This window comes from Hippocampus comes, unplaced genomic scaffold, assembly GCF_001891065.2.
Source record: "Hippocampus comes isolate QL1 unplaced genomic scaffold, H_comes_QL1_v1.1 scaffold83, whole genome shotgun sequence".
Taxonomy (NCBI): Eukaryota; Metazoa; Chordata; class Actinopteri; order Syngnathiformes; family Syngnathidae; genus Hippocampus; species Hippocampus comes.
In genome coordinates, this window is record NW_017805281.1 from 1321269 (window position 1) to 1337258 (window position 15990).

General features: G+C 43.1%; 1 protein-coding gene across 1 annotated transcript; it reads left to right on the forward strand.

Moving 5' to 3' along the window:
* The first annotated feature begins 677 nt into the window (after nt 1–677).
* Nucleotides 678–14818, forward strand: LOC109516671 (complexin-2). The gene is made up of 4 exons (XM_019871404.1): nt 678–832; nt 5707–5841; nt 9987–10162; nt 10736–14818. Exons 2-4 carry the CDS (start codon nt 5811–5813, stop codon nt 10931–10933), a joined length of 405 nt encoding a protein of 134 aa, XP_019726963.1. The 5' UTR covers nt 678–832; nt 5707–5810; the 3' UTR covers nt 10934–14818.
* The last annotated feature ends 1172 nt before the right edge of the window (nt 14819–15990 follow it).

Consider the following 15990-nt stretch of genomic DNA (forward strand, 5'->3'; position numbering starts at 1 on the left):
CCTCATTTCGTACACTTTTACGCTACTTTTTACACGCAAGTACTTATGAATCATTTGTACTTTTTGATACTTGATTACATATGAGTCACTATGACTACCCATTTTATTACCATCACTATTTAGTCACAGCTACTTTTTTTACTCGAGTACTTGCAATTCAACATGTCCAGCTTGCAAGTAAACACGAACGAAAATGCTTGTTAATATGGTCGCTTCGCAGGTTAGAAAGCTCAATTAATATTCGCCACTCTTCGCAGAGGATAAAAGATATACGCCCGTGAGCACTGCTGTAGTTCGTTTCTCTTTTTTTTTTTTGCAACGTATATGTTCAAGTATCTGTTGCTTTAAAGGGTTCTGACACCACAAAATCGATACTAGTTTTATTAGCCTGTGTTTGGAATTTTGCATTTAGTGTTAGCATTAGGCTAGCATACAGTATGTCTTATGTTTAGTTTTCCGGTCGACTGGTTCACGATGTTGTCGTGAAGTTCGACGAAAAGCTTGCAGGTCGGGGTGCCGTTGCACTTAGTGAATTTTAAACCTTCCGTCTGTGTTGTGAGAAAAAAAAACAGCAAAAGACACACACACACACCTAGACTGGTAGTGAGTGAGCGCGTCCATATGCTGCGCCGCTTGCGTGTAGATGAAGCTCCGGAGGGGGCGGGGTTGAGAGACAAAGGCGTGTTGCCCGGTGTGTGCGTGCGCCTGAGTGTGCGCGCGCACTTGTGTGCGTTTGAGAGGTTCTATATGAGGGTGGTCAGGCGGGGGCTCGGCTGCACACTGGCGGGATTCTTCTTTCTGCCGCTTCACGCACACGAAGCAGCACCAGCAGGTAAGTAGAAACACGCACATGCACGCCTTCCTCCATTTTTTCCCCTGCTGGGGTTTCAAGCGTGCGTGTGCACATGGCGGGGGCGTGCGCTCTGCAGATGAACCCTCTTTATTTAGGGGAAAAAAAACAGGAACGAGATTTTTAGAGACGCCCGCTTGTACGCCGGGAAAGGCGAGGCAGCTTGATGTTCTTCATCCTCATCCTAATCATTTGACGCATGCAAGTGGCGGGAAGAGGAAGAGGAAGAGGAGGAGGTTGTGATGAAGGTTGGATGGCAGGAAGCAGCTGGGTTTGGGCGCGTGCGCGTGTGCTTCATCCACAATTTACTTTGCGTGCGTGCCCTTGTTGTCTGTTGTGTGTGTGGACGCTGTGACACGTATGGCACAATGAAATGAACACTGATATCAGGTTTCATATCGATAGTTGCATGAGTGTGTGTGTGTGTGTGTGTGTGTGTGTGTGTGTGTGTGTGTGTGTGTGCGCGTGTGTGTGTGTGTGTGTGTGTGTGTGTGTGTGTGCGCGCGCGCGCGCATGTGAGTGTGTTCACGTTTTGTGTCGTTTATTTTGTGTACAGATGAGTGTTGTTTGTTGTGCGTGTGACAAGTAAATCAGCACGTGGCGGAAGTCACTGCCCCTCAGAGTTTATTTTATTTTTATTTCAAAATGAATCTCCCGACCGAAGCCAGTTTGACTTAGCGGCACAAAATTTAATAGACAAGACACACAACTAGCATTTCCAGGGAGTGTGGCTCCTTAGAGTTTGTAAAAAAATAAAATAAAATCCAGCCCATGAAGGTCGTTTGACTTAGCAGTACAACATTTGCGAAACATGACTATCATGAGTAGACCTGCAAAAAAGGTCTCAAGAAGCCAGACCAAAAAAATAAAAAGACACTGGGAGTCTTCCATTTAAGTTTGAAGGGGCCATCTTCGGGATCATTTCCAGGGATCGTTACTCCTTAGAGTTTCTTTTGAAAACCCGGCGCCCAAAGGCAGTTTGACTTTGCTACATGAAATTTTGTAGACGCTGCCAACAAAAAAGTCTTTCCAGGGGTCTACTTCCAAGTGAAATCCTCCTCCAGATTTTGTCCCATTGTTACCAGATTGTGACCACATATAAAAGACCGATGGACAGAACTGACAAAAAATTTTATTATTGCTTGTGAATGGAGCAATAAAGTTGGATCAAAATCGGATGAATGGTTGAAATCTACATTTATTAAGAGTATGGTGTATTTGCTCTTTGCTATGATTGTTTAGAAATATGATTATAGAATTTCTCAGTTTTACTGTTGTTGTTGTCTGCGCTAATTCTTCCCGCTGCTGCTGGCCGCGCCGCACGACCGCATGAAAAATTCACACGCTCATCTTTTAGCAATGAGGCCTGAGTGGCAGCGCCAGCTTGTAAGTGCAGAGGTGGTCCAGGCACATCCAATCGAGTGTAAAAAGTAGCAACAACTGCTACTCAATTCTCAACGTCATGACTCAGTTTTTCAATCTACCCGCACGGTGTATCAAATTCATTTTTCCATCGAAATAAACTGAAATGTGATTTCGTAAATATGTGACACCAGTTGGTCTGTGTGTGAGCATCTGGATGTGAGTTGTGGTCTGCAGCAGTTCCTTGTGAGTGTTATCATTTTGTATTTGTGTTTGACTGTCCCATTAGACTGTGGCTCCCCTTGCAAAAAAAAAAAAAAAAAAAATCCAGTTCTCTGCATTACCTTTTAACACTGCTTTCTGTTACCAAGTGTAAACATACGGGCGTTGCCATCCAGTCAGGGAGCTTGGACTGTGAGCTTCTGTGTTGGCATGGCAACGGGCATCTCACACCTGTTGCTGGGAACCGAGGTGAGGTCCGAAGTTCACCTGAGCGACACAAGCGTGGACTCAGTGGAAGTAACGTGCGTGTGTGCTTCTTTGCACCATCGTTGCATGTCAGAAGCTTTCACGCAGGACAGCCAGTGAGGTGGAAAAAAAAAACGTTTGGGAAAGACAGCGTGGAAGGGGCGAACATCCCTTCTTGTCCTTTTCCTTGCCTTGTTTGCGTCGACATTCTTGTCCTACTTTTTTGCCCTCCTTTTTCCACATGAGCCTCCTTTCATCTTTACATCCAATCTGAATGTGTAGACGCGCGCGTGCACACACATGACAAATGATGAAGTGGCTGGATGGATCGTGTGTGTGTGTGTGTGTGTGTGTGTGTGTGTGTGTGTGTGTGTGTGTGTGTGTGTGTGTGTGTGCGGTATGTAACATTTTATTACATAAGTTTTTATCACACCACATCTCTCCTCTTATGTCTGTCGTCACTTGTCCTCGTATAGGTGAATATTTACGCTTCTTATAGCAGTAAATGGCCAACATAAAGAAAGGCAGAGGCACTTACGTCACCAGGTCAAGGCGAGAATGGTGCTACTTATACCGCAACAGCTAGCTAGCAACGAACTTCAACTGACAACTACAGCCGGCTACACACGTTGCAGTTTCGTTCCTAAGTCAGGAATCATTGTGTCAGTGCCAGCAAATAAGATCCACTTCTTACAGGTATTGTTCTCACCAAGGGATTACGAGAAGTAATTAACAAACGGAAAGTCATGTCAACCAATATCTATTAGCATATAGCATTAGCATCCGAGAGTACTAACATTGCTCAACTCAACTCAACGCATTTGATTTTGAAATGCTGCTTTATGTTTCTACTCTCTATTAAAACTGTGGTTTTGTAACGTATAATACACAACAGTTTAGTGTTTAAAAAAACTGGCTGTAAATCTTTAAAATGTGTGTTTCTGAGTGAAATTTGTGAATGTTTTTTTTAACAAGCCCACTGTGTTATTGAGACGGCAAAGCACTCCATTTTAAACGGTTTAATTGGCTCATTGTGGTCACATGATCACAACTAAGGCTAATAGTGCTGAAGAAAGCTGCTGTGACAGCGACCAATATGAGGAAAAATGCTTCATTACATACTTTCTTTCACAGCAATTGGGTGCAAGGTTCGCAGGACACCGCAACTTGATATTGGCAGTCCACCCTTTGAAAATCCCTGATGTATAGTTTGAGCCACCCTGTTAAATAAATAATGCTCACAATAACAACATGGTAGATTTTTTTTTATTTGAGATGAGGTAATGTGACTCCACCCCCCCCAGATACCTCCAGCCTATCAATGGTCAGCACGCGCTCACATGAATATAACATACCTGCCGCCATTTTATTTATTTTTTAATTCTGAAAGAAATGTAGGCATTTACATGCCAACCTGTTTTGTTGTCTTCCTGACAAGAGTTAATGTTGCTGTGTTATTAATGAACAAATGAGAAGAAATAATGAGATGCATAGCAAATGGGGCTCTGGTCAATATTGACTGACCATTGTTTGAGTCCCACTGACCTGCAACGATCCATCTCTGTCCACTTTTGGGCACCGCGCCGACTTGATTTATTATTGGTGTTCATCTGAGGTTGCCCCAGGGGAGGCTTGCTGGTGGGGTGGGGTGGGGTGGGAGGTTCGTTCATGGATGGTGACAGTTTAGGAAAAGAAAAAAATAAATTGATCCACTGAGCCAGGGGTGTCAAACCCATTTTCATCGCGGGCTACATTTTAGTTACCATTTCCCTTGGAGGGCCATTATGACTGAAATCATATCAAGAAGTCAAGAATAACAGTTTATTCAACTATTGTTTAAGTTTTTGTAAAGAGGTGTTTGGCAACAAGAAAATGCTTCCAATATTTATTCCATTTGAGAATTTTGACGTTTTGGTACATATTTTAGCAAGCATTATGGAAGTTGCCATGTTTGATTTGTTTTCACGGGCCACATAAAATGATGTGGCGGGCCAGATGTGGCCCCCGGGCCTTGACTTTGACACCTGTGCACTAAGCATAAAGGCAGAAAGGTGGCTAGGGCAAGGCAAGGAATGTGGGGAAGCAATGAAGAAAATTGAAGAAAAAAAAATCAAAGAAGAAATAAATGGTGTTAAAAAAAACAAGGTTGGTGTCAGGAAAGGAAAAAAGGGCGGCAGGATCAAGAAAGAAAAAAAAAACAGAAGACATTAAAGAAGAAGAAAGGGCGGGAAACTACAGTTTGATTTTGGAAAAACCGTTCGGTTTGGGCACAATGGGAAGAAAAGAAAAAATGAATCGATGGAGGAGGTTCAAAAAATAGTGGGTGAAAAACAGAAAATATGATCGAACCAGGAATGGATTAAAGGGGACAAATGAATAAGGAAAGGAAAAAGGAAAAACGTGGACTAGATCAAGAGAGGAAAGGGAAGCAAAAAGGAATCAGATGAAAAGGAAAAAGTATCGGAAAACGAAGACAAAAGAATCTTGACCAGCATCCAGGAAGGAACACAAAAGCGAGAGATGGATATGAAAAGAGAAGGAAGTAAGGGAAGCTCAAGAAAGCAGCGAGTAGCCAAGCCCGCTTGCTTTGATGAGATTATCCTGCGTCACGGAGCTGCCAGCCTTCGGGACGATCAAATTAAAACAGAAGAAAAACGAGGGAGGAGAAAGAAAAGAAGAAGGGAGGATGGTAGGATGGAAGGAGGAGGTTGGGAGCGGTGCCCTGTGCTCCGCTTGCTGCTCGGAGATGTCGCATCTCGTGCCAGATTCGCACTGAGTAATAACGTTTGAAAGGATTGGCCCAATAAGGAATAGCATTTTGGTTGATGGAAAAAAATAAAATAAAATAAATTCCAATGATATCGTGCAAACCCAACACTCACTTGTTATTCAATATAAGCATGTTTGTCGGATATTCTTTCCTGACATCATCGCTGTTACAGACCGCACGCTGCTATATTCACTTTTATGTGCTTGGTTTGATCCCGTGACCACAAGTTTAGTTCTTTCTTTCTTTCTTGCGGCAGGTGCATCCGGAGATATCCAGATTTTAGCGCGAGACGTCGCAGCGGAGGCTACATGCTAGCTTGTCTTTGACATCCAAGAAGTTCGACACACCCAAAAACGCAAGATGGATTTTGTAATGAAACAAGCTTTGGGCGGTGAGTAATTAACATGTCATGTTAGCTTAGCATGCTAAAAATCTACATGTTAGCACTGAGTTTGAATGTTTATTTGAAAAGCACCGCTTCTGGCCAGAAACTGGTGAGTTTTTGTTTTTTCTTTGTAAAACCAACCATTGTTCTACTGCTAATTACGTTTTTTTTCTTGAAGAAAGAACAGTGTATCGTCTTCTCACGTAATCTTAGGCAAGACGGTTTCATTCCCTTTCATTTTGGTGGGCCTGTCGAAAGGTTCCTGTTTGGCTAGCATGAGCATTAGCGCAATGGCAACATTAATGAAAATGAATTATCGACATGCTCACCTTGTTAAAGGACGCAACAAAATGTCAACAAAGGGCGACGCACGCACAGCCGAATGGGCTAATGTGATTAGGGGAGGCAAATGAATGTTATTGGATGGGAAATATTGACTTTTTTTTGTTTTGTTTTTTAACTGATGTTTTAATTAGAAACCAGCCCAGTAGCTGTTTATAGAAGACTCTCTCTCTCTGTCTCTCTCTCTCTCTCTCTCTACCCCCTGTCTGTACACACACACACACACACACACACACACACACACACACACACACACACACACACACACACACAAGTAGGCACGATACCTTCTATTGTTGCAACCATGTAAAGTTGTGTACCAACGTCAACACGACACCTCCACAAAATCATGTTGAATCACTAATTTATTACAGTCAGAAATTGCTCACACTTGACACACCATTCATTTAAATTGGCAGAATGCATTATCGGGCGGCGCCACCGACCAGACAAAAAGCTTTTAACACTTGACAAAAGCAAACAACTGTGTTACGTTGTCTTCCCAAACTCTTTCTCAAATGTCTCAGTACCTCACACATTTTTACCCCAATCTTAAAAGGTTGTTTATCATCACATAAAGATGAAGAAAAAAATCTGGCATTTCACAGTTTTGCTCATACTGTGTGTGGTGCACTCTAATAATTTTGATAGTCAAAACACACAGTACCACACACAAGCATTCTCTTCCAGCACTGATCTCCTTCAAGACAAAAATCACGTATGATCAAACCCAGGTGTTTTGAAATGGATAGAGGCGGTAGCGTCTAAAAATTCCAATGTCATCAAAAAAGGCAGCTTTGGTATCTTTTTTATTTGGGTTAGGATATATTTTGTTGTTTATTTGGCCACCGCTTCCTTGCGGGTCAGTCAGAGCGCTTCTTGATTGGCTGCCTTCCGTTCATGTTGCAGTTCACGGGGTCAAATGACTTGAGAGTCTGCCGTTTTCCCCACACATGAACAGTTTTGGTGGATTTGCGATGCACTCATCTGATAGGACAATCAGGAAGGGGCAAAATCTGGAAAAATAGGCTGTGTCATAGGCGGAAATAAATCTGCAGACTGTAACGTATTTTTTGATAAGGTTTTGGGTGTCTGGAACGGATTCATTGGGCTGACATCATTTCCTATGGGAAAGAGTGATTCATATTTGCTTTATATTTATATTTCTCGAACGGGTTCATCACCAAAGCCGAACTGTGACTCATATTGTCGAATATGCAAGGGTTCGCAGTCGTGGCAGTGATGGTTCCTCATTCCCCTCCAGCAGGATATCAAACAAACGGGCGATGCGGATTTTATCACGGCCATCTAGTGGAACAGACAGGAAGTGTCTGTCCTTGATTTCCTGTGCTACGACCAGCGGGCTGAAAATCAATCACCAGCATGTCATGAACGCGGCCTTGGAACAATATCCTAATGTAGGCCGTATACTATGAGCTAAATGTAGTCTACATATGATCAGCCAGCATGATTTAAAGCATAGTGCAAGCTGCGGGATCAGTTGTCGGCATGGGCAATCATTCCTGCTCATTTCCTGTTTGCTTTTCATTATCTCATCATGCCCCCCTGTACACCCCCCTTTCCACCCCGAGGCTGCTTGCCTGCCTGGCCGGTTGCTTCCTGCCATCACATAAAGCAGACGCCTGATCGGACGGCGAGATCCAGCGATGATCTGACAGATAATATGAAATTATTGTGCCGAGTCATCTTTTTTTTTTTTAATCCATCCGAGCACTCATCAGGTAGAGGAGAGCTTCTTAGCGCCACGCCGTCAATGGAGTAACGAGGAGCACTTCAATGAGCCTCCTTTGTGCTAATGATAACGACCGAGAGGAGGAGGAGGAGGAGGAGGAGGAGGAAGGATGAGTGAAGAAGAGGCGAGGAGAGAGTAAAGGTTCAAGATGAGTGCAGGGACGGTGATGGTCCCATTTCTTTCATCCCCTTTACACGCCACCCCCCGCCCCTCATTCAATTATGATGATGATGATGATGATGAAGACCAAGGTCAAATACATGTCTGTTACTCTACATCACACACACACACGCATGCGCTGATGGACTGAGGGATGATGTTGCCCCAGGAAATCCCCCGTCTTCAAAGGTAGTATCGAACAGCTAGGCCGGTGGTTATATTCTGGATCTTCTGTTGAGTGTCTAAAGTTGAGCCCCTTTCACACCGATGGATGTTGACCAACACCTTGCCTACATTCGGATGTAGTTACATAGACTGAATCTTATTTTACATTGCTGATTCAGCAATTTGGGAGGAACTATAGGCCCTGTCACACTGTCAATCCAAGCCAGCTTTTACCCGTGTTGCAATCCTGTGTGCAAGGTATACGGAATGGAGGAACGTCAAGACTGAGGGAGTATCACAAGTGTAATTCGTTTCTGTGTGCAAAGGCACAGGCAGTTAAATGGCCGACTTTCCGAGTCATCTCGGATGCGACAATTTTGCAGAAGCTGTAGCCCCTTTCACGCTGCCCATAATAGCTATATATATATATTTTTTTTGGGGGGGGCGGGGGTGATGTTCTGTGTATCAGGTACAGGATACAAAGCAGAGACCCAAAGGCGACATGCAAACTTATTTGATGACTGAGGTAGGATCAGAGATTTAACGTAAGAAATGGTGAGAAAACAAGGGGGTGTGAAGTTTAACACCAAGACTCCCCTCATACAATCCACTTGTGATGTGATGTTTGTTTTGTTAGCTGTCACAACACCCGCAGCGGACAGGCTGACCTTAGCCCCGCCCCCATGCTGAGCGCTGAACTCCCCCCCACCCCTATTTCTCGCCAGCTGAGTGTTAATTTGTCGCACTCGCTTTTGTTGCGGCCGCACGCCGCCACAGGCGGGGAAAAAGCCTGACGATGATGATGATGATGTCGAAGATGATGCTGAGTGCTTCTACGACACAGCCATCACATGCGTAAATTAAATAACGCATAACGTAAACAGTGCATTCGACATTTACCTTGTTGGCAACATTATTCCATTTTATTTGCAGCATATCTGGATGACAAATCCCGACAAATGTTAGCTTTCCTCTCAGTCGTCGAAGCTAGCCGTTTAGCTAGCTTTTACCGCTGACCAAGAGGACCATATTACTTAGGTAAATAAGTCAAGAAAATAATAATTGTACTTTGCACATGACATAATCAGCACTGTTCCATTATTTATACACAACCAGCGACTCTCGTGAGGATAAAGTGGTTCAAATAGTTCATGATTTACTGTGGTATATAGGAATATACGTTTGATTTAAAAACCAAAAGTATTGTACTATTGTATACCAAACATACCATGTATGTTCTACATAGGCAGCAGTACATCGTACAATGTATACCGTATAAAAAGTACCATTTATATGTTCTAAATGAAGAATAACACAATAATCATGTTTAGTATATCAAATAATATATTGTGCACGTTGGGTATGATCCATGTCAACTTGCTGAGCAATGCAGCCGATGAAGTCATTTTCTCGAAAATTCGAGATGTTAGACGCATTTGTGTGTGTGTGTGTGTGTGTGTGTGTGTGTGTGTGTGTGTGTGTGTGTGTGTGTGTGTGTGTGAGCCAAGATGAAGATCGATAGTGTGATGCAATTTTGATTCTCTGCTGCTAGATCCATAATTTATACACTCAGGTGGTCCTGTATTTACGATCGACCCCACCGAGGTAATAACAAGGCGCCATCGATGCTTCTTGATACGTTCAGGCACCGCCAAATGTGTGGACTTACATCAGCTTTTTTCTGTCACCTTTCACCATCTTCTCTTTTCTTCTGTCTTGGTGCTGTATTCAGGGGCCACCAAGGACATGGGCAAGATGCTGGGCGGCGAGGAGGAGAAGGACCCCGACGCAGCCAAGAAAGAGGAAGAGCGTCAGGAGGCTCTGAGGCAGCAGGAGGAGGAACGGAAAGCCAAACACGCCCGCATGGAGGCCGAGAGAGAGAAGGTCCGGCAGAGCATTCGGGACAAGGTAACACAAACTCCTCTCTTAGCCTCCCAGGCAAGCTCACGGAGAGCAGTGGTAACTTCCTTAGCATGCGCTAATGCTAAAGTCCGGCAGAACATTCGGGACAAGGTAACACAAACTCCTCTCTTAAGGGTCCCAGGCAAGCTCACGGAGGCCAATGGTAACTTCCTTAGCATGTGCTAATGCTAAAGTCCAGCGCAGCATTCGTGGCAGGATAGCACAAACTTCTCTGTTAACCTCCCAAGCAAGCTCAGTGGTAACTTCCCGAGCATGTGCTAATGCTAATACTAATATTAATGTCCAGCAGAGCATTAGGTACCTGTATAAGGTACTAGAACCTCCTCAGTTAGCCTCACGGACATGTTCACTAGGGATAGTGCTAAGTTTCCTCGCTGTTGCCAATGCTAATGCTAACATCAATGCTCGGGTTACATGTCTGTATTTCCAATGGGAATGCTACTGCTAACACTAAGGCGTGCGTGGTTGCATTTCTTCTTGACATCAAAAGGGATTTTTTTGTGGACTTTTGAAGGAGCTATATAGTCTGTGAGCTAAGGAGGTCTTTTTTGAATTTAGTACGGCCTGAAGAAGAAGGAGGAGAAGGAGGCTGAGGAGAAGGCAGCAATGGAGCAGGCCTGCGAGGGCTCCCTGACGCGCCCCAAGAAGGCCATCCCCAGGGGCTGCGGGGATGACGACGACGACGACGATGAGAGTATCCTGGATACTGTCCTCAAGTATCTGCCTGGTCCGCTGCAGGACATGTTCAAGAAGTAGACCGGGACAAAAAGACGGGGGAGGGGAAGGGAATTAGGGGGAATGATGATTCAAATTCAGGAAGAGACGATTTTGCCAAGCAGTTGGAGGCTTCACACTGCCTTTTCTAAAAATGTTTGTTTTGTGTTTGTTTTACTCCCTACAGCATTTTAAAATTTTCATTTGTTGCTATCAGGCCTTTTGACTGGTCGGTCGTCACCTGTCGCCAGGCAGACACCACCAAATCCAAAGTTGAAAGTATATTTTTCCGGACACGTGCCTTGATTGCAAGTGGACGTGGGAAAAGCATGCCAACGTTTAGGATCGCCTGATTGGCCAGGAAGATGTAGTAACACTGCCAACTTAAACATGTATTGGATCAGGTGTCAAAACCCCTTTCACGTGGACCACAAAAGCTGAATTTCTGTGGTGTTATGGTATAATGAAGTAAGGGGAACCTGCGCCATAGAATTTAGGTCACTTCACCTGACAGCAGAGTTCTGTCAGCAGATGGGGCATTAAATGCGATTCGGATGATTCAATACCAACTCTACTTTTACTTTGTGTGTCTCTGATGCACCAATTTTGGCCCCTTCACACTGCTAATTAAGGCATCTTATTCCCGGCTTGCCTGTCTGAAAAGTATGGCCAATAAAGGCGGCAATGAAAACTAACTGCAAATTTGCCAGCTTCCGTGGTAGTATCAGATACCTGACAGCAGTGTGTGAAAGGTACAAGTGGACAAGGCTTTTCTGTAACGTCTCGGATGCACTCATTTTGCAGGAACTCAATCCCCTTTCACTCTGCCCTTCAAATAATTTATTCCGCTGTTTCTTTTTCTTATGTTGTCGTACCAACACTGGATGGGGGTGGCATGGGGGAGTTAAGTCGTCCACTGATATTACCGGCCTCCCAGGTTGTATCAGAGGTGTAACAACGACAGGATGTTGACTGCGTGAAAGGGAATCTGACCATGTCCTCCATTCAACGGGTTCTTTGTGAAAAGCACAGGTGGATGTTGATCGACTGTTACATCTCTGGTGCACCGGTTTTGGGGAAGGTCTAGCCCCTTTCACACTGCCCTTCAAAGCCAACTTATTCCCGGCTCGATCCCAGTTGGCTATGCTGTATGAAAGGTACCAACATGGGATAGTTGATAAAGTCAGCATGTGAATTTATCAACTTCAGAGGTCGTACCAGATTGGTAACAATGGCGGGACAGCAGCTGCGTGAAAGGGAATGATGGCAAATTGGAGCTGATATGTTTGGTATCATCTTCTGTTTGTCGGATTCTCTGTGAGAGACACAACTGGATGGAGGCTCTTCTGCTCCTTTGTCTCTGTTTCGCCAATTTTGAGGAAAGTCCCTTTAATGCAATCGACCAAAGCCAATTTATTCCTGTCCTTTTTATTGACCACCTGGAAATTTCCTGGGCTCCTGTAACGATTTGATGGCAGGACTATGTGTGAAAGCGTACACCTTTGCTGTATTCTGTATGAATGCCAAAGTTTTGCGCAACCTGTATAAAAGGGGCCGCTTCTTTTTACCGGAAAATATTGGACACGTATTTCCAGCTCCCCTTAGACAATCAGTACAAACTTAGGGCAAAGAGAAGTATTGGGGAGAGGGTGCGGGGTTGGAGGTTGAGGTTAAATTTCAAAATTGATCACCATGGAGACCAAAGAATACGATTGTTTCAGACGTCTGACACCCCCCCCCCCTCGAAAAAAAAAAATGAAAAGACCACTACGACATCAAGCTGTGTGTCAGCAGTGTGCTAGTGGTGTGTTATGGGTACATCAGCAGCGCTTTATCACTGTGCCAGCGATATTAGTGATGCATCCGTCATGCATTAGTGGTGCTTTGGTGGTACATTCGTGGTGCGCCAGTATTGCATCGGTGGTGCATTAGCGCTGAAGAATGGTCAATGGTCAATGTCAATGGTACGAGTCCTTTGGACAAGCTAACAGTGTTCGCATGTGACGAAAGGCGAAGAAGCTAAAGAGCTAAGAATCTGGAATGCTAAAAAAGCTATGAAGCTAACAGGCTAAGGAGCATGCGGTTTTCTGTCAGCAGTCATCGGCACTGCGGCAAGAACACGAAAACACTTTATTGCCGTTTTTTTAGTTATCGGTGACACAGTAGAAGAAGAAGATTCGGGACTAGACCACAAAGCCATACACTTTAGACTTTTTGCAATAATTTCTTGAATGTGTTTTTTTTCTTTGTGTGCGTACGTCGTGTGTACGTTCACACAACACGCGTGTCGGAAGAAACCATCTTTGCACGTGTTTAAGTGTGTGGTTGCCATTGTGTGTTTTAATACTGAACGCTTTCCTCATGTTGATGCATGCAAACCGAAGACCGCATTGATGAATTGATTAATTGTTTGGGTCTTTGTGGTTTCAGTTAACCTTGGAACCAAACCAATTGTTTGTGTTCCTGGAGGGTATCAAATACCCTGGTGGTTTATCCCATGGACGTTTGATGACATCACATACAGGAAGTGGTAGCAGTGAGGCGCTGTTGCCACTCTGCTACTTTCTCAACATGTGGGTGGAAGCGCACAGGCTAAAAAGGCTAAGAGCTAGCTTTTAGCGCATTTGGCTACGTGCGTTAGCTTCTTATGGCTACATGTTGTGTTAATGCGTTGAGACATCCGTTCACAGATCATCGAGAAGTAATATTTGGAAATCCAAACAAAAAGATGGATTTAGAATTTTGCGGTGATAATGCTTAAATGTTTAAAGCTATGCGACACATCTTGAGAAGTATTATCCTGGAGGCTCCACGCTGCATTTTTGAGTTTCTCTTGTTTTTAACGCCTAACAATTTTGTGGTAAATGCATACGAACGTTTTGGCCTGCTGATAAACAAGATGTAGAAACACGTCCAGATTTGACTTTTTAAATTGTGTTGGACCCATCACACTTGATGGGAGTGACAGTTTCTGGTGGCACGTCAAAGCGAACTCTTGATTATATGATCTAAGGTGAACCCTCACCGGAGAGTTCACGTTACCTCATGAAAGGCGGACTTATTCCGGGCTTTTTTTCCAGATGTCTGATATCTACATTAATGCGAAAACATCAACTGTGATGTTAGCACTGGACTGAAATGAATTTGGGAAATCAGTTGTGCTTGAACTTCTGATATGAACTCACTCGATGAAATTCATTTCAATGTGTAAGTGTCGCATTTATTCCTTTTTCAGTGTTTTCTGTTCACGTTTGCTCAATTGTCATCCTGTTGGCTTTTAAAGGGCTATTCTGTGTTTTGCGTACGCTTGTTCTTCGGCTTTATGGGGGATTGAGAAGGATGGACCCACGAGAGAAACGCATGAGCCCGCCGTCATCGTCATCGTCGCCATTTCGACGCGTCTCACTTTAATGCTGACCGTGTTGCCTCATCGTCTGCCGTTTTTGAAGATTTCTCATTCAATTTAGTGCACATCTCAATGCTGTGCATGCATTGACCACCTAGGGGCAGTAAAAGATATCCATCCATCCATCCATGCATGCATCCATCCATTTTCTGAACCGCTGGGGTCATTGAGTCATCACAACTCCTTCCCAACTCATCTTTCTGTTTGGAGGATAAAGAATATGGCCGTGAGCCGAAGGACAGCTCGTGTCTTGGTAAACTCGTGAGATGGCTCGCTCATATCTTGTGGCGTCCACTGTTTTGAAATCTGTGAGAAAATGTAATTTGCATGAGCGAAGCTCAAAGAGATTATTAAGGTGGCGTTAACTGGCATCGGCTCGTGTTAACGCTCTTTACTTCGTGTTTACACGCTATAGCTCTTGTTAGCGTGAGTTAGCTCAAGTTCACACGCGTCGGCGGTTAGCTCAACCGCAGAGTTATCGCAATCAACTGCCATTCTTGCTCTGAACTGCCTTTTTTTTAATATATAAATATCAAGGTTTTAACTTGCCTCACAGACTTTTACGTGATCAACACGTTAGAATCAAAACCGTCAGTGGGTCGTTGTTTCTTTTCCATTTTCCGCCATGCCAAATGATAGATAAAGATTAAGATATCCTTTATTTGTCCCACACTGGGGAAATTTACAGTCTACAGCAGCAAGATTGTGGGTAGAAAGAAGAAAAACAAAGTGTTTGCATTCACAAAATAAATGAAAGAAAAAATTGTTACAGTTTCAGTGTACACCTTTCAATTAAGATGTTAGCAGATGACAGTGTTGTGCCATGGCGGCTGTTTCCCGATGCATTATGGGACTTTTCTTTCTTTCATTCAGGGTAAAAATCATTTCAGGTGCAGCAGAATGTCATCAATCAAGTTTGAAAAAAAAAAAATCTGAAAAATGTGTGCTTTGCATGTCATGTCGTCTGTGCGGGCACTCGCTGTGTCAACATACGTGCTGCGTCTTTGCAACTGTCTGTCCTTTTTGGATGTCTCATTAATAATAAACAACAACATTAAAATTGTTTATTTAAGGAAGGGAGTCCTGTGTCTTATTTGTGATATTTTACAATATTCATCTTGGTTTGACATCTTCCAAAATTTGACATCCAAAGAAGCTACAAGCCAATTTTTGATTTTTAAAAGAGACATGTCAAGTAGAAAAAAAAAAAAACTATGTAAAACGTGAAATAGTGAAATGTTAGTTTCAAATACTTGAATCACTCATTTTCTACTTTATAATGACCAATTATTTCAGGAACAAACAGCTGTTCAATGTACATACATAATGGTTTATTTTATGAAACTGTTGTATTAACAATGCATCAATCATTACCTGAGATGAGTGAATTAAAAAAAAGAAAAAAAATTTAAAATGAATAAATTTCAATGATCCAATCTTTTGAAAAAAATCCCGGCTAAATTAATGCTGCAATTGGAGCAGCTTATTTTAATTACCAAGAACTTCCATGTTGTTTTTTTGTCATTCTATTTGTAATTAATATTGTTCAAATCAAATTATTGTAAATGTTTAATTATTTTCCGTTTTATTTTACCAGTTGTTTTAAAATCACTAAACATATTTCAAATAACCACTTTTGCGGGAACAATCAAGCAAGTTTATTTTCATGATTATATTTTTTTATGCTTTATTT